The sequence below is a fragment of the Mytilus trossulus genome, chromosome 1, assembly GCF_036588685.1.
Source record: "Mytilus trossulus isolate FHL-02 chromosome 1, PNRI_Mtr1.1.1.hap1, whole genome shotgun sequence".
In the NCBI taxonomy this organism is placed as follows: domain Eukaryota; kingdom Metazoa; phylum Mollusca; class Bivalvia; order Mytilida; family Mytilidae; genus Mytilus; species Mytilus trossulus.
In genome coordinates, this window is record NC_086373.1 from 39,717,953 (window position 1) to 39,736,580 (window position 18,628).

Below are 18,628 nucleotides of genomic sequence, written 5' to 3' on the forward strand. Positions count from 1 at the left end.
AAAATTATATAAATAAAAAAATAATATATAACAGCAGCTACACAAGGTCTTTGAATTAAAAAGAAAAGTCTTCGAAAGTTTGATCAAAACTAATATCATTGTGCTAATCAAAGTTTTTTCCAATGACATATAAGAAGAGGGACAAAAGATACCAAAGGAGCAGTCATACTAGTACTCATAAATCAAAAATAAACTGAAAACGGCATGGCTAAAAGTGAAAAAGACAAACAGACAAATAAAAGAAAATATATGTTGTGAAATCATGGTACATGTACATAAGAAACCGCAACTGAAAAGTTTTAATTCCGTTAGAAATATTTCAAAATAATACACTCCATAACAAGTCTGTAGTGCCACCTTTTTTTTTAAACCTTTGAAATGCTATACTGTTCTTGTATTGGCTCCAATCATAAACAAGTATAGTTATAATAAATACACATTTATATATGTATAATTAAGCAATGCAAATAAATGTATTCTTATCTGATCTCATAACAAGGTCGACAAATTTAACCAGGAAGTTTACAGAGGTCACTCCGACAAACCTTTTGAGTGCATAGGAACAAGCAATGCAATATATGATAATCTGTTAAGCAGATCATCAATAGAAAGCAAGGACTTTTAAAAAAAATTAACGACCAAGACAAAAAACTTTAAGTCATTAATATACTTATTTAACACGCAGCTGCTTTAATGTCACAGACTGTGACAGACAATAACGTAAACATATCGAGGAGTGTTTAGTTCAGTGATTTTGTCATAATTTCGTATCGAGTTGGACATTATTAAGTTTTTAAAGCATTTCGGAATAAATATTAACAGTAAAGCATCTCATTATAAATACTAGGTTAATAATTTTGTACGCCAGAGGCTTTTCGTCTACAAAAATGTTAACATTTTATAAAATTTTCATTAAAATTAGGTTGAAAAGATAAATCTCGGAGGATTGTTTGCATTACACTTTTATGTTTGTAAATGCTAGTTTTGTATTGGAACACGTAATAGCATGACACAAAATAACATTTGATGACGCCAGATTTAAAAGTTGTCACCGACGTGAGCTGTCTACAAATACAAAATTGTCATCTAAAGCCTATTACACATGTTTTCATTCATGAAATGCCTGTACAAAGTCAGGAATATGACAGTTGTTATCCATTCGTTTGCTGTGTTTCAGCTTTTTATTTTGTCATTTGATTACGGAATTTCTGTTTTGAATTTTCCTCTGGGTTCGGTAATTTTTGTTACTTTCTTTTTTTCATCAACCTTCTACGTCTGATATGTACTCTAGAGCCAATGACAAATTTTGCACATAATTTAATATTAAGTAATATTAGGATTAAGCTAGTGCTCGTCATGGTTCATTAATAAAATTCTTTTCGTTTACGAACACATTGAATATTTGATGACAACTTGAACACTCTATACAAAAAAGTAAAATCACAAAAATACTGAACTCCTAGCAGAATCTAAAACGGAAAGTCCATGATCAAATGGCAAAATCAAAAGCTCAAACATATCAAACGAATGAATCACAACTGTCATATTCTTAACTTGGAACAGGCGTTGTCTTATAGCTAGCGAAATCACTCACTTGTATAACAGTCGCATAAAATTCCATTATATTGCCAACGATGTGTTCATATATAATTTCGTATTCAGTGAGGATGCCACTGCTGGTGGAGATTTATTCCCCCGAGGGTATCACCAGCCCAGTAGTCAACACTTTTTGTGCTGCATGAATTATCCTTGATATGGTTATATTTATAAATTAACTGTTTGCAAAATTTAGAATTTTTGAAATACTAAGGCTTTTCTACCTCAGGCATAGATGACCTTAGCTGGATTTGGCAAAACTTTTAGGATTTTTTGTCCTTGATGCTCTTCAACTTCGTACTTTATTTGGACTTTTTTTTAACTTTTTTCAATTCGAGCGTCACTGATGAGTCTTTTGTGGGCGAAACGCGTGTCTAGCGTATATAATAAATTTAGTCCTGGTATCTATGATGAGTTTATTTGGATTGCTTTGTAATTAGCATTTGCCCAACAATTTTTTTTATTATCCATTGTATGTTCTTTAAATTATATTCAATAAACACCAACAAAGGTTGTTTATCATTTTTTTTAGAAGGTTTGTAAATATACCATATCACAGGTTTTACAAAATTTAGTTGTCTCCCCTTTTTTCACTCCGAATCACGCAATTGTGTTTATACGGACATGAACAGAGCAATATATATTTCAATTTTAACCATGACAAATTTATAAACACTTAACTCAAATCTGTGAATCACTTAATCGAATCATGTAAATCATCTCTATATTATAATATGTCGTTGTCCCTGCAGATAAAGCACCAAGCAACATCGTTTTTGTGTGTAAATCATATTACACAAACTGCTTGACAAATGAATTAAGTATTGACTTTTAACAAGAAAGCATTTCAAAAGTTTGCTGTATCCATGAACCTCGCTTTCCGTTATCTAGATTATGTTCTCTCACTAAAGAATGTATAAATTTGATGACTATGTTTAACTCATCTATCCCATCGAAATTGAGATATAAAGGATACAAAATATACAGTTAAGACTGCCTCATGTCTCGACTTACATTTAGAAATTGGTACTGATGGTCGGTTGAAAACATAGTTTTACAACCAAACAGATGATTTCAGCTGCCCAATTGTGAACTTCCCATTTCTATATATCAACTAGCTGCAGCATCTGCATACAGAGTATACATCTCCCAGTTGAAACAATGTTCCCAGACTTGTATTTCATTGATAAATGGTTGCTTCTCAAAGTGAATCTATTAAACCAAGAGTTCCTAGTGATGAAGTTGATAGTATCCCTTTATAAATTTTAGATGCCATCAACAGATAGTTGACAGCTACTGAAAATCTGTGTCTTGCAACTACTATCCCATCCCCATTTTTACCCAAATGTGACCTACCGAATTTGAAATATCACCTGTTTGAACCTTAGCTACACAACGGGTGCCACATGTGGAGCAAATTGTGAAAAAAACATCATCAGGACCTATGGGCAACAGTTCCATAGCTAAACAATTTCTAACTGTAAATGAATAAAAAACAAACACAAAAAATATCTGGCGCTATTTTTATTCATGATTTGTTTTACAAACAAATATATAAAATAACATAAATATATCAAATATTTACAAGTAAAATCAAACAATTTATAACATTTATGATTATAATTACAATGCATTTGAAGACATGCTGCCTGTATTTACAATTTCAAAAGTTAAATTCCATTTAAAAGAAAATGCAAAAATTCTAGAAATACTTTTTTAAATCATAGCATTTCCTTTTTTGAAAACTGAAAACGAAAATGAACCTATATTAAATAAATAATGCAGAAAATCATAACACACACTATAAATTACACAGAACTAAACACTGACAATAAATCAACTAGTGATCATTTTAATGGAAAACATTAATATGCATGAAGTAATGATAATATTTTTCCCACACAATATAGATATGAATTTGTCTATTATGTAGGAATATTTATCATGTTCTTTTCTTTTCTTGTCTTTCAATTTACATTTAACTAAAGTTTTGCAAAGTTTAATAACTAAATATAAAACATGTCAATGTTAATAAAAACAAAAATGAACATGACAAATGCATTATTTAATCAAAAATTGATCTTAGTAAATGTAGTCTTATTGGTTTACTTCCAAATTCATATCAAGCACACATAAAAGTCATTATTATAAATGCATTTTTATCTCTTTAGGGAATGACAAGAGATAAGCTTCTAGACTTTTCTTTCCATGCTTTTAACACTTTTGGGCTATTTCATGACGGCCAGGTTTTATTGGTAGGGGAATCTCAAGTGACTGGAGAAAACCATGACCTTCGATAGGAAAACTGACAATCCTAATCAATCGAGATTGGAGTTGATTGCATCCGTACGAGAATGTTCAAACTTACAACCTCAGTTTTGACTGGCCATGGCTAGTGATTACAGTAGTAACTACTCAGACCACTCGCCACCTAGGACCTAACCGGACATATGAACATGGGTAAATCAATATTTCCCAACTTTGAAGGGAGTACCAAATAATAAATTTAAGATTTAGACAATAAAGCTTGTATGATAGGTAGCAATTACAATATATTTACAATGAAGACTAGGACAGTTCTACTGTGAGTCAGTGAGACAACTGCCTACAGCCTACAGTGTAAGTTAACCCAAAACTGCCAGTAAAAATTACTGTGGATAATATAGTAATACATCTTATTCATTGAGTAGCTGGTATATATGGAAAGGGCTTGTTTTAAATCTAATATAGATCATAAACTATGGCTTATTTCAACATGCCCTTAATTTTGTAAATATTTATTCTATTAAATTCTGAACAAACCATACTAGATTTGAACAAACATGTACCCGTTAAAATTAGAAGTTTTCTGCATGTTTGTACAATTTCATTTTAACATATTCTTGATAAAAACCCATGCTTACAGATTGCCTACTCAATCAAGCTAAGTAGATGCATCATGTTTGCATTAGACAACATCTCTTAGATTAAAAGACAGATGAAGATGTGTCATTCTAAAAGCTTAAAAATTTTGCATCTAAAAGTTTATAATCAATAAGAAGCAATTATTTAATACAGAAAAAAATTGTACTGCAAAGTAACAAATAAATTTCATACTTAATTTTGAGTTGATAGTTTAAGCTTTTATCTATTTAACTGACATATCACAGATAGCTATGAAATAAATCACATGGCAGGTAAAAAAATTGTCCCATGACAGGCTATACATTAGTCACATGATATTTGGCCATTTGGAGATTATGTATGACACGATCAGCATCTAACTGTCTAAAATAAGCGTCATCATCGTCTCTAACTAACTGACTTTGTAAATCTTTTATTTCTTTCTCCATTTTCTTCCTTAATTCTTTCTTCATCCCTTCAAGTACCTATAAAACAGAAATTGATAATTATTATGATCTTTCTGCACACACTTCAATTTGAAATGTCACACACACATGTAGTCTGCTGAGGTCTATTCAGAATTCATTAGAAATGATGTAAACATTTTATAACATTTATTCTAGGATTCAAACTTGAACTTCAAACTTGCATGTATATTAGGTCTTTCTCATATCAACTTGTCATGGTCACGCCAGAATTGAGATTCTGTATGTAAACCCAAGCCTTGATTTAAAAGTTTTTGTCTGGATTTAGCATATAAGTATAAAACATTGATTAAAAAGTGTTTGCTAGTGCAAAAAGACTATGACAAGAGCTATTTTTAATATTTCAACACTAAAAACAATAATGAACAAGTCCAAAGTTCCAAGTATACACAAAATTGTCGTCATAAAACGTAATACTCACCTTTTGTTGAGCTTTATCTCTAACCATTATATCCTTCCTTTCACTTGTTATATTTTCTGCTAACATATCAAACTGGTCACGGTAGCTGGTTTAATGTTAAGGATCATTTTTCGTCTGATAATTATACTGTATTTTTATCCTTTAATCATAACTCTTAAGTTGAAAATCAATTTATCATGTAGTTTTACCCCAATATTTGCATACTTCATAAACTTTTTAATCAATGTAAAATAAAACAATAAGATAACAGTTTCACTGAAAAATAAACCAAACTTTGCTTAAAGTCATAAGAAACCCCAAATTAAAAAAGAATATGCATATGTTTTTTATAACTATATGGATAGTTTTCATTATACAACTTATGTACATATACTTTTTTCTGAGGAAAATTCTTTAATTTGTCCACATTTAGATGAAGTTTGCTCATTTTTCATTGCTTCCTTGTAGGAAGCAATTCGCCGACATATTTTCCTTATGCATAGTGACCTGAGCGCAACCCTCCTCGTAAAAATCGGGCGATCGCAATACTAATGGAAATGTCATTAAAATAAACAATTATCTGATTGTACATGTTAAACACGTGCTCAATACCCATGCTTTTTGTTATTTGTTTACTATGCTTTTTGTTATTTGTTTACTATAAAGTGACAATCAGTAAACTTCTGTTTCAAAACATGGCATTTAATGAGCAGCCATATTTGTTAAATCATAACAGACAGAGAGAAAAACAATTGACAATTATACGATATATATGCGTAAAAAATGAGAAAATCGTGCACAGAGTACTAAGTTTATGAATTATACATGCATTGGTTCGAGAATTGGATAAACATTATTTTTCAACACTCACTCGTTTCATATGACTTTATAAGATTATTCATTTCCATTAGAATTTCTTGCTTATGCAATAAATTGACCTATCAAGAAAGAGGCCCTGGGCTTACCATGATCTTACTGATTTATTTATATTTTATATAAGGATACTAATTTTCCAATGATTCCACTTCATTTCTTTGTTTTGTTGCTTGTTTGTCTCTCTGTTCCTTAGCATACCTCCTCAAATCTTTAATTCTGTCTTTTTGTATTTCCAATCCATCTTTGAATAACTTTCTGAAAATCTGTAAATACATTTCATTTTTTGGGTAAAAACAAGGTAAATAATATTATTGACTACTAAATAAAACTCAAGAATTATTAAAATAAAGGACAGAAGCAATAAAAAAAATTTCAAAAAAGGATTATTTTGAGAAAAATGAGTAAAGAAATATAGATTCCACAACTCCAACAAGTGTTACGATATTTCTCCACTAGAGACAGTTAAATTCTAATATTTAAAGCGTGAGGCTTTGCTGAGCTTTTTAGATAGTTAAAATTTAACTGTCGAGAGTCGAGAAATATCATAATAAACGAGTTATAGTGGTGGAATCTATTTCTCTAATGATTTTTATCCTTCTTTTTCAAAGATTTGAAGAAAGTTGTGTACTTTTTATGTGACGTCATCAGACATGCTCGCCTTTTTTCATGACGTCACAATAGGTAAATTCAGAACAAACAAAGAAAATTTAACATCACAATAAAATTTCGACCACTCATTTGCTGAGAACAAATTTTTTACTAGAGATTAGAAATATTTTTCTCACACCAGTCAGGAAATGTGGAAATAGCATGAAAATTAGAGAAAAGTCCTTCTTGCTTTACTGTAACACAAAAAAACACCAAAAGAACTTTAAAAATGTTAATCCTTTTTTCAACACTTTCGTCAAGATATCAGAAAGAATTCAATGTGTATCCAAAAAACTTTGAATGTTTTTGCTAGGTTGCTGCCTCAATAATAACTAAAAACCTATCTTTTTATTTTTATTTTTAATGATTTAATTTGATTGTAAAAAAAATAAGCTCATGAAAATCTTACAATTGTGCAGATAATTTCTTCATGGACTCTGAAAAGACCAAATCACATTAGTGTTTTCTCACATACTATTTCTTTGATTTAACCAAATAAAACAATCCTTTATAACCCACCATTTCCTCCCTTGTTCTTCTCTTCATCATTTTAGACCTCATTCTGACTTGATAATCATCATAATACTTCCTAGATCTAGCTGACTGCATTCTTTGTTCATGGAAACCATTCCTGGTAGCTACTGTTTGTTTCTGTCTCTCTTGGATTTCTTTCTACAAACAGTCATACTTGAACATGAACATTTATTTATACAATATTTCAACATTGTTAAAAACATTTTTTTTTAATTCAACAATTAAGAAATGTAGCACATATAAAGTTATCCTTTATTCTTCACTATTCTATCTAACCTCAACTTTATTAGTTTTTTAGTTTACAAATACACCAGATTCTTAGAGCAACATTAACATGCAGAGAATTTCTTTTTTTTATCTTTTTATTTTTATTTTGGTAAAAATTGTTTGCAATAAACTTTTAGATTTGTTTAAATTCCAAATGTATGGTACGATAAACTATTGTGTTCAAATGAAAGAAATATGCTATAAATAATTGAACTATGATAAAATATTTAAAAATCATATAATTTACTTTTCATATTACTCTCAGTTAAAAACTGCACTTACCATTCTTTGGCTATGTTCAATTTCTTTCTTCATAATATTAACCATTATTTCTTGTCTTCTTTGAGCTTCCTCTAACTGTAATCATGCAATTAAACTTATGAAAAGGTAAATGTATTGGACTGTTTGTTTGATTAGTTTAATGATATATACTTGATAAGTAGGAAAAGTTGGTCTTTTATTGGAAATTCATGATAAGCATATGCATTCAAAATAAGGATCATTTTATTTCTAATGGGGGTTAGCAATATTCATAGATACTGAAAATACCCTGGCTATGCCATTCAAGAATTAAGAGATTAAAATCATCACTTGTCCTTTAAAAAGGAAATCTGTACCATATCTGTCTTAGAACAATTTTACAACAATGTCAACCTCTAAGGTTCTGGAAAGACAATAATTTCCTGGTTGATGTCAAGCCCTGGAACCATATACACTATATAAATGATTTGATAAGCATAGACATGTTCTACTGGTACTTACATCTGTTTTTGCTTTACTCTTCTTCCTTCTCATTTCCTGGTTTGCTCTGGTAACCTGTTCTATCTGATTTATACCTTTTCTCCACAATTCATGCCAGGTATGCATTGATAAGTGTAGATGGGGAAATTCTTTTATCAACAAAGGTAATATATCTTCATCGTCTTTAATTTGCACTGTGTAAAGAAAAATGAGCTGTTTTAAAATATAATACGACTCATCATAGGGAGCTTTGTCTGACAGATGTAATAGTATTATAGTATAACATAATAATGTTTCCTGGTCCATGGCATGGCCTCTCATGAAAAGGACTCAAAGTACAGAGAGAGACTTTTAAACAAAAATTGAGCTAACACTTAAGGTCACTACAATAAAAATGGTTACTTTTATTTGGAGCAGAGGTATACAAACTTGACACTGTGTATAGAAATATATTTTAAAATATCTCGTCGTAGGGAGCTTTGTGTGAGAATGCAACAGAACAACATAAAAACATTTTTCAGTGGCCTGTGATGACAGGGATTCATGGAACAGAGAGAGGCTTATATAAAGAAACCACTGTGTCAACACTAAAGGTCACCACAGGCAAACTTGTATTTGCCTTAAGAGCAGGGGTATTCAAACTTCAATCTTTTATAAGCTTTTCAATAATTAAAAGATACAGAAGAATTACCTATACTCTGTCTGTTTAACATATTAATTTTAAATTTACCAATCTTATTTTATCTTAATATAGATTTAGGTTACTGTGGATTAATTTATGTTTGTAGGTACCAATTTTAGTGGATTAAGAAAAACTTTCATGTTCATGGATATTTTATTTCATTGTTTTTCCGGACTCTGTTCACAAGCCTATAGAAATTTTGTTATTCGTGGAATGTTTAATTTCATGGTTCACCTGTACCCACATAATGCACGAAAATAAGTATGCAACGAATTATAATGAATCCACAGTATCTTATCATTAACAAATTGTATAATCCTCCAAATAAAATATTTACAGCAACAAAAAACTGAAATGGTTATGGTTATTTTAACTTGAGTATGTGAGTAAAACTAGCTGAGGGAAAGAGGATAGCACTTGGTATTAACCTAGGAAGGAATAATTGGGTTAAAATAGCCTTTATTGGGGCCTTTTATAGCTGACTATGCGGTATGGGCTTTGATTGAAGGCCGTACAGTGACCTATAGTTGTTAATGTTAAATTAACTGTAAAAACAAAGATATGTTATGTCTGTTTAACCTAATCACTTATTTCTATTGATGATTCAGCTAATGCCAGATACAGTATGCCTAAGTCTTTCAGGCAAGACAAAAACAGCAAGTGTGGACAGCACAATTATATTTCCTATGTGTAAAAGGCATTAGGTGTTACCTAGGTGCACTTACTTTGTGTTTTGCCAGGTGGTATCAAACCAGGTGATGTTTTCTTCTTAGCTTTAGAGCTGACCATGTGTTTACTTGCTGCAGGTTTCTTACTTACTCCTACAAAAGAGTTAATACTGGTTACATACAAATAACATAAACAATTCTTAATAGCAAATTTTTCAATAAGTGTTGACCTTAAAATAAATTGCATTTTATGGCATTCAGAGAATATTTACTGACAAAAAAGATGAAACATCAGATTCAAAGCTGCACTATGAAGTCAATAAACTTTGGTATAAGTCAAATAAATGGCATCAGAAAAATCACAGATAAACCCTTAATAATTTCCACTAAACAGAAATTTGAATACTTTTTTTTCTCTTTAATAATAAAAAGAATGAAAAATGTTAATTTGTGAAGATGGTAAATAAATAGATGATGCTAATTCCTCCTTAACAAAATATAACTTAACTACTTACCTGTAGATTTGGTCTTCGGTGCTATCTTCTTTTGAGGTGCTACTAAAACTTTTTTCTTAAATTCGTTTTCCTTTAAACAAAACAAAACAACACCTTTAAACATATTTATTTTATAAAATAACAACATATAAAATTATTAGAGAGCCGTGTTGAAGTACTTAGTGCATTGGACAACTAACACAAATGTTCCTGGTTCAATTCCTGTTTCAGGATGAAAATTTCAAAGACTGAAATTTTCTGCTCTCCCTTCACACCATTTGCGAGTATGGTCTTGAGGAAACAATGAGTCCATCAGAAGGGGACGATAAATGGCTGACCCATGTTAAGAGAGAGACATATCCCTTGCACATTAAAGACAGGCTAATGCCACTACACGGCAGAACTTGCACCCACAAAGTGGAAAGGAATTAATATAAGTTGCAAAACTTATTTCCCAATCTACTATAAACAAATTAAAACTAATTAAAGAATGAAAATAAATTTTTAAGAATGAAATAACAATTATATCACATATTAAATAATATTTGCTAATATGTGAATATTGATGTTGCTATATCTTTTTTTATTTTTCCATTGAAAGGCTTACATATTCTGGTCATTTACATAAAATACTTACTGTTTGTTTTGCAGCTTTCCTATCCATATCTAATCCTTCATCTGCTTCTAAAGCCATTTCATCTAAATCTTCTTTGTAAATTTTCTGTAAAAACTGAAAATGGAATAAACAAAAAATGATAATTCAGAAAATTTTGACCCTCAGTTTAGTTTCATTTGATCAAAACTTTAGTTTATATTTAAACATTGCGAAATGTAACTTTTTTAACCAAGTTTTTGTGATAAAGTTAACTTTCAACATGCGAAAAACTGCATACATAATGCATATTTTTCTTTTCAAATAAAAAAATATTTTGGAAGCAAATTGTCATTCACTAATAAAAAGACAAAAATAAATACAATATAGTTATGAAAATGTGTTTCTATCAGAATTTCCTCCATAATGACGCTTCCTGACATCACCCCTTTTACTTCATAATGACGCCTTTTGACTCCTGTGTAGTACCTCAGTTGAAACGCTTTGACTACACAATGTCTGCATCAGGCTTAAAAAAATCAGTTTCCAATATGAAAAGGATATTCATGAGAATATCTGATTTGAATTTCTTGATGAAATATTCAATTTCACAATGCATTAATACTTTAACCCCAACGATTTTTTTTTATTAAAAAATTCTATGCAAATCAAGATTGTAAAAAACAAAATTCCACAGAGGAAAGGGATAAGATAAAATTAATTTCTTACATCCATTTTCTTTTTACTTGTTTCTCTTTCTTTCTTTAGTAATTTCTGGGCATCAACTACATTATAGGTTCCTTTAGATTTGCCAACAATTTTCTCTGACCTAACCCTATGTTGATCTGACCTAGACTTGTATCTTGGAGGTAGCCTTTCATCCTCACTCAGCACATCATCAATTATTTCATGAAACCTGTACAAAAAACATTGAATTTTGTTAATTTTAAACAAAAAAACATTCTTGAAGGTTAAGTTAGAAATTTTGTTTAAATTCTGACCATGCTTATTCATTTTAATTCATTGATCTATATTACTTTGTACCTAAAAACAAAAAATAAACCAAAAGAACTTAGTAAAAACATGTACCTGCTAAATTTTTTAGGAAAACCTTTAGCAATTAAATTTTGTGAATTTTTCAAAGTAGTTACAAATGGTTAAAAGATATCTATTTTGTCTCTTCAGGGTGAAGAAACAGGATCATGTTCAACAAAAGTTCAATTATATTTTCAGTATTACCAAATATAACTCTATCAATTACATACAAAATAGCAAGAAGCTTTCAGTGTAAACCCTTCATTGGTTAAAAAAAAGCATCAACTTAAAAATAAATGCAAAAAAACAGTTGTTTCAATGTGGGTCATTGTGACTTACTTTTTCTTTAAACGATCATCATATGACACATTTTCCCTATCACTCCCATACTCCAGGTAACTTCCATAATCTTTACGTGTCTTTGGTGGTTTGTATGCTGTCTTTGAATGTTCTATATATGATGAGGAGTCATCCCAGGCTGATTTGATAGGACGTCCTGATCTTAAGTTATAAAAAGACATGTGAGAAATTTTATTCTAATATGACGTGCTTCTTTCGCTTTGTAAACAACACTGTGATAAAATTCTCGATATATCTATACTTAGCGCAGACTCTGTGGTGTACATAGTAATGGCTGTTACAATATACTTCCCACGTAAATCCACATGTATTGAAACCTATTTGCAAACCCTTTGCCGATTTTATTGTTTTAAAAATTACAATTAAAAAAAGACAAAATTACTTTTATTCTTAATGGATGTGTAATAAAAAGAAGTAATGCACAAGACCTCGGAGAAACCAACAAAATAAAAATAAAATAAAATTCCGTGAGAGTCTATAAATGTTTTTGGCGCATTTAAGTCATTTCAAAACATGACGGCATACAAATGAAAACGCTAGAGTTGAAAGTTTTCTGTTACGTGAACCATTGAAATGTTGTTTACTATTGTATTAAAATTAATTATCAAGGTAGGTTTTGTTTGATTTTCTTTTCTTTTGCATTATTCGCATATTTACTGATTTCAGCAAGTCAACATGGCGGCTTCTTAGTTACAAAATGTTAACTTTGGATTTGACAGTAGCTTACGAGAAAATCATGTATATCAAAATCACAATTGTTGGTTTTGAGAACGAAACAGATTTTTATTTTAGCGGTTGTTCAAGAAATAATCCATGCAAGCAACGGATTCATTAGAATGTTTGAGCTTTATCTAACAGGGAGTAAAAAAGAACAGCCACACACACAGCTTTACTCACCCTCGCTTTAATTTTTTTAATAATCGTATTTGTCCTATTAAAATCGAAATAATTCATGGAAGCCATAGATTATTGGAAATTTACACATGGCCAGGGCTTCCATGAATTATTTCTTAAATAGAATTATTTATGTCAAAGTTTTATTTCAAAGCGTTGATTTTTACCTCCCAAATAGGTTAAGAATATAGATTTGGGCCCTTTCAGGACTTAATTTAATCTACTCCTTTGAAATAATCATTTTGAATTCAACAAATACTTTATCTTTCATAATATTGTTTTTTAAAATACCATCCCCATTCCTTAATACAGTACATATGCAGCACTCACCTCCAAGTTGGGGCTGTGAAACTAGGACTAGAGTCTGATCTGTCTACCATAAATGACACTTTCCTTTTTCCTCTGTCGGGTGACTAAAATGGAACAAATATTTACTAATTCAACATGTTAAATAGCCTATGAATTGGTGAATTTAATGAATATTTCTGTTCAATATTTTTCTTTTCTTTTAAGATAATTTAAAAATTTTCAAGTTTTTTTAATATTTAGTTTAGAAACAAATTGATTAGAAAAGTATTGTAAAATTCTTTCTTCTTTAATAAGACAAAATTTAATAATTCATTTTTATGTAGAAAAATAAGACACTAAGATAATAAGTTTAATATTTAATATGTATTGTAACACCATGTGTATATGTCTTGTGTTTGTAGAGGAGAAATACTAGTGTCAATTGCCATTAAAATAAAAAAAAACATCCAATCAAATAATAAATATCCAAATGAACACATACATCAGGATCTGAAACAATTTCTTGTTCAGTCATCCGTACAGGACTTCTTGGCTTTTTTGTTGGACTTATTCCCTTCGGTACATCTGACAACAAAGGATTTCTTCTTGTGGATACTGGTTCTATTTCTGGTGAGGCTAATCTGGCTCTGAAATAACTCAAATTTGCTTAAAATTTGGACTTGTATTACACCAATATATTTTACCTATCAAGTGGTACTATATACTTATTGAAACACTTTATTCACTGCGATCAAATTTTTAATGGACCATAATTGAAACACTTTATTCACTGCGATCAAATTTTTAATAAACCATAATTTAAACAATGATTTTCAGTCACATCTTAAACACAGTGTGCCTTTTTTTCATCCTATCCAGAATAATTCATCACTATTTTTATACCTAATTGTTGGTTCTTGGCAAAGAAGAAGACAATAAAGCACAACTATTACAATGTAGGTTTGATCAATTTGGGAATTTAATACTTGACCTCCTGAATTCAAGATGAGCATGATCTATCAGTAGAGTTTAAAGTTAGAAAAGAAATACATCTAAATAATTTGATTAAGGCGATGATGGAAGTGATTAACGACCTTGACAGGCTTTAAAACCCTTGCACGGTTGGCTTCGTGCCCAACAGACGTTTGGTAAGCTTTTAAATATTTTTCTGCAGTGGGTCAGGAACAGGCTGAAGACTCATTTTTTTGGTAGACCGCCAATTTGGTTTTGTTCCCGAGTTTTTTTTCTTTTTTCCCCTTCTATTTTGATGTTTCTTTACAGTGTATACTCCACAACGGCTGTTTACAGGGTCAGATTGGTCAGCCCCCTTACTATGATGATGGAGTACTGGTAGATGAGTCTTGGATGTAGTATTAACAATGACAGAAAACGTTATTAGGACCAAAGTCCCTAGACAGTGAAATGAGAGTCCATTATCTAACACCTAGGATACGGCCCTCAGATGTCGGTAATATAACACAGTTTATCGGACCACAAATGAATTATCACGTTGTGATTGGTTAAATGCCGTCACGTGGTGACCCCCTATGAGACCATATGGGGTTAGTAAGTTTCATATGGGGTTCATGACGTGTTAATGGCGACGTCATCTATTAATGTTGTTGTGTTTCATTGTTTATTTTTCAACAAAATGCCGCAGAAACCGTCCAGCGTCCGATAAATTCGTTATATGGTTAACTACTGACCCCCTACAGATCCATAGAGGGTGAATAAAATTCATAGGGGACTCGGCCTCCAGCCTCACCCCCTATGGATATTACTAACCCTCTATGGATCCGTAGGGGGTCAGTAGCGAACCATATAACTTATAGTATGCTGACACGATTATTTACATAGAAAACTAACATTAACTATACAGCGTTGAACTGGTTTCTGTCAATGAAAGTAGTAAGTAGTAGTTCAATCTGTAAGTAAACCCTCATCGTAGATAGCGGGTAAAGGAGTCCTGACCCAGCACAGCTATTCAGCTGCAATGACTGAGATGTGATTGGGATGAAGGAATGAAGTGTGAATAAGCACTACATTTTTTTTAGTGAGAAGTCACTTTATTTGAAACTCAATCATTTTCATTCTACTATTCACTCTTTAATAGTAATTACAGTACACAGGAGTAACTTCATTAGTAAAATAAGCATTCTCTCCAGTGTCAAGCGTTAATACTAAATACCTTTTAAAGCAACTTTAGATTTTAGCTAACTCATTAAACTTACCTCTGAGCCAATTGTTTAGCCTGATTATAATCATTATCTAAGCTTTGTAATATAGACCTAGCTCTAGACGGACTAGCATCAACTGCAGCTCTAGCTAAGGCAGCAGTTTCTTCTACCATAGAGTCTAAAGTTTTATAAGTATCAACTCTGTAATACAATAAATTGAGAATGGAAATGTGGAATATGTCAAAGAGCAGACAACAACCACAGGCCACCAATGGGTCTTCAATGCAGCGATAAAATCTCGCACCCAGAGGTGGCCCTCAGCTGGCCCCTAAATAAAACATATTTGATTCAAATTCATGCAATAAACTTTCTACACTAAACATTCAAATTTGCCAGATTATTAATAAGTTGGTCACAAATTATAACAAAAAGATTTAAAGTTTTTGAAGTCTCCTTTGAAATTCTTTTAGCAAATCTCAAATAAATGTGATAAAATCTGCCTACTTTCAAACTATTTTGTCAAGAATTTACCAAAAATCAACCTCATTTACACTGAAAATTTAATTAACATGTATTTCAGTAGATACATGAATCCTGGTTTATTAAAATAACTTCAATACCTAGATCTTCGTCTGTACAAATCATCCTTATCTTCAGAAGCTGTTTGTGGAACTGTTGTCTGATCTGAAAATAATGAATTGAATTTGTATAATGTGTGTAGAAAAAACATCTAAAAATCATAAGTAGATCATAAGTCATACAGAATCAATCTAATAGTAATTATTTCAAACTTTCTAGTTGAGTAAATGCCTTGAACATTTAAAATACTGCCTCTTAAACTATTGATTTTATATCTAAATCATCACAATGAATACAAAAGCTAGTATCTAATAGATTTTGAACTTGAAAGTAATAAAGAACTTTTTTATCAATAAAAGGGTACAAAACATTGACTTATCAAACATACTAGTGATCACACAAGAAATTAGTATTGTAAAACCTTGATAAGTTGTCCTCATTTTCGCTCATCATCTAGCCGACTATAAAATTCTTCTTCAAATCTTTAAACATGTTTTTGACCAATCATTGTTTGTAACTTTTTCTTACAATAACCTAAAACTTGACAAAAATACAAAAATCATTTCTTAAGCTTTGTATGACAGAAAGTTGTATTTCCTGAACAGATCTAGATTATGACATCACAATACCACATATGAGACTTACAATATCTATTAACAGCAGGTTCAGGTAGATGTTCCTCTCTTTTGTTCAGTCCTAATTCTCTTCTATGTCGAGCTATATCTTCTTCCTAAATATATATACTAGAGGCTCTAAAGAGCCTGTGTCGCTCACCTTGGTCTATGTGCATATTAAACAAAGGACACAAATGGATTCATGACAAAATTGTATTTTGTGATGGTGATGTGTTTGAAGTTCTTACTTTACTGAACGATTTTGCTTCTTACAATTATATCTATCATGAACTTTGCCCATTAGTAACAGAGAACTATATTTGGTAAAAATTTACATAAATTTACCAAATTAATGAAAATTGTTAAAAATTGACTATAAAGGGCAATAACTCCTTAAGGGGTCAATTGACCATTTAGGTCATGTTGACTTATTTGTAGATCTTACTTTGCTGAACATTATTGCTGTTTACAGTTTATCGCTATCTATAATAGTATTCAAGATAACCAAAAACGGCAAAATTTCTTTAAAAATTACCAATTGGAGGGCAGCAACCCAACAACCAGTTGTCCAATTCATCTGAAAAATTCAGGGCAGATAGATATTGACTTGATTAACAATTTAACTTCTTGTCAGATTTGCTCTAGATGCTTTGGTTTCATAGTTATAAGCAAAAAACTGCATTTTACCCCTATGTTCTATTTTTAGCCGTGGCGGCCATCTTGGTTGAATGGCCAGGTCATCGGACACATTTTTCAAACTAGATACCCCAAAGATGATTGTGGCCTAGTAGTTTCAGTGGAGATTTTGTAAAAGATTACTTAGATTTATGAAAAATGGTTAAAGATTGACTATAAAGGGCAATAACTCCTAAAGGGGTCAACTGACCATTTTGGTCATGTTGACTTATTTGTAGATCTTACTTTGCTGAACATTATTGCTGTTTACAATTTATCTCTATCTATAATAATATTCAAGATAATAACCAAAAACAGCAAAATTTCCTCAAAATTACCAATTCAGGGGCAGCAACCCAACAACCGATTGACCGATTCATCTGAAAATTTCAGGGCAGATAGTTCTTGACCTGATAAACATTTTTATCCCATGTCAGATTTCCTCAAAATGCTTTGGTTTTTGAGTTATAAGCCAAAAACTGCATTTTACCCCTATGTTCTATTTTTAGCGGTGGCGGCCATCTTGGTTGGTTGACCAGGTCACGCCACACATTTTTTAAACAAGATACCCCAAAGATGATTGTGGCCAAGTTTGGATTAATTTGGCCAAGTAGTTTCAGAGGAGAAGATTTTTGTAAAAGATTACTTTAATTTACGAAAAATGGTTAAAAATTGACTATAAAGGGCAATAACTCCTAAACGGGTCAACTGACCATTTTGGTCATGTTGACTTATTTGTAGATCTTACTTTGCTGAACATTATTGCTGTTTACAGTTTATCTCTATCTATAATAATATTCAAGATAATAACCAAAAACATCAAAATTTCCTCAAAATTACCAATTCAGGGGCAGCAACCCAACAACCGATTGACCGATTCATCTGAAAATTTTAGAGCAGATAGATCTTGACCTGATAAACATTTTTATCCCATGTCAGATTTCCTCAAAATGCTTTGATTTGAGTTATAAGCCAAAAACTGCATTTTACCCCTTTGTTCTATTTTTAGCCGTGGCAGCCATCTTGGTTGGTTGACCAGGTCACGCCACACATTTTTTAAACTAGATACCCCAAAGATGATTGTGGCCAAGTTTGGATTAATTTGGCCAAGTAGTTTCAGAGGAGAAGATTTTTGTAAAA

At 31.1% G+C, this 18,628-nt stretch overlaps 1 protein-coding gene across 1 annotated transcript in view; it reads right to left on the reverse strand.

Moving 5' to 3' along the window:
- Positions 1-3,379: 3,379 nt before the first annotated feature.
- The window catches only part of LOC134724417 (centrosomal protein of 95 kDa-like), a 28,140-nt gene continuing 12,891 nt past the window's right edge, over positions 3,380-18,628 (reverse strand). Inside the window, exons 8-23 of the mRNA XM_063587459.1 lie at positions 16,845-16,929; positions 16,241-16,304; positions 15,675-15,821; positions 13,946-14,090; positions 13,486-13,568; positions 12,241-12,402; positions 11,596-11,782; positions 10,912-11,004; positions 10,296-10,365; positions 9,838-9,933; positions 8,452-8,624; positions 7,972-8,046; positions 7,408-7,560; positions 6,370-6,503; positions 5,386-5,470; positions 3,380-4,964 (exon numbers count right to left, since the gene is read on the reverse strand). Coding sequence (XP_063443529.1) covers positions 4,797-4,964; positions 5,386-5,470; positions 6,370-6,503; positions 7,408-7,560; positions 7,972-8,046; positions 8,452-8,624; positions 9,838-9,933; positions 10,296-10,365; positions 10,912-11,004; positions 11,596-11,782; positions 12,241-12,402; positions 13,486-13,568; positions 13,946-14,090; positions 15,675-15,821; positions 16,241-16,304; positions 16,845-16,929 — 1,920 coding nt within the window. The 3' untranslated portion in view covers positions 3,380-4,796. The remainder of the gene's footprint in view (positions 4,965-5,385; positions 5,471-6,369; positions 6,504-7,407; positions 7,561-7,971; positions 8,047-8,451; positions 8,625-9,837; positions 9,934-10,295; positions 10,366-10,911; positions 11,005-11,595; positions 11,783-12,240; positions 12,403-13,485; positions 13,569-13,945; positions 14,091-15,674; positions 15,822-16,240; positions 16,305-16,844; positions 16,930-18,628) is intronic.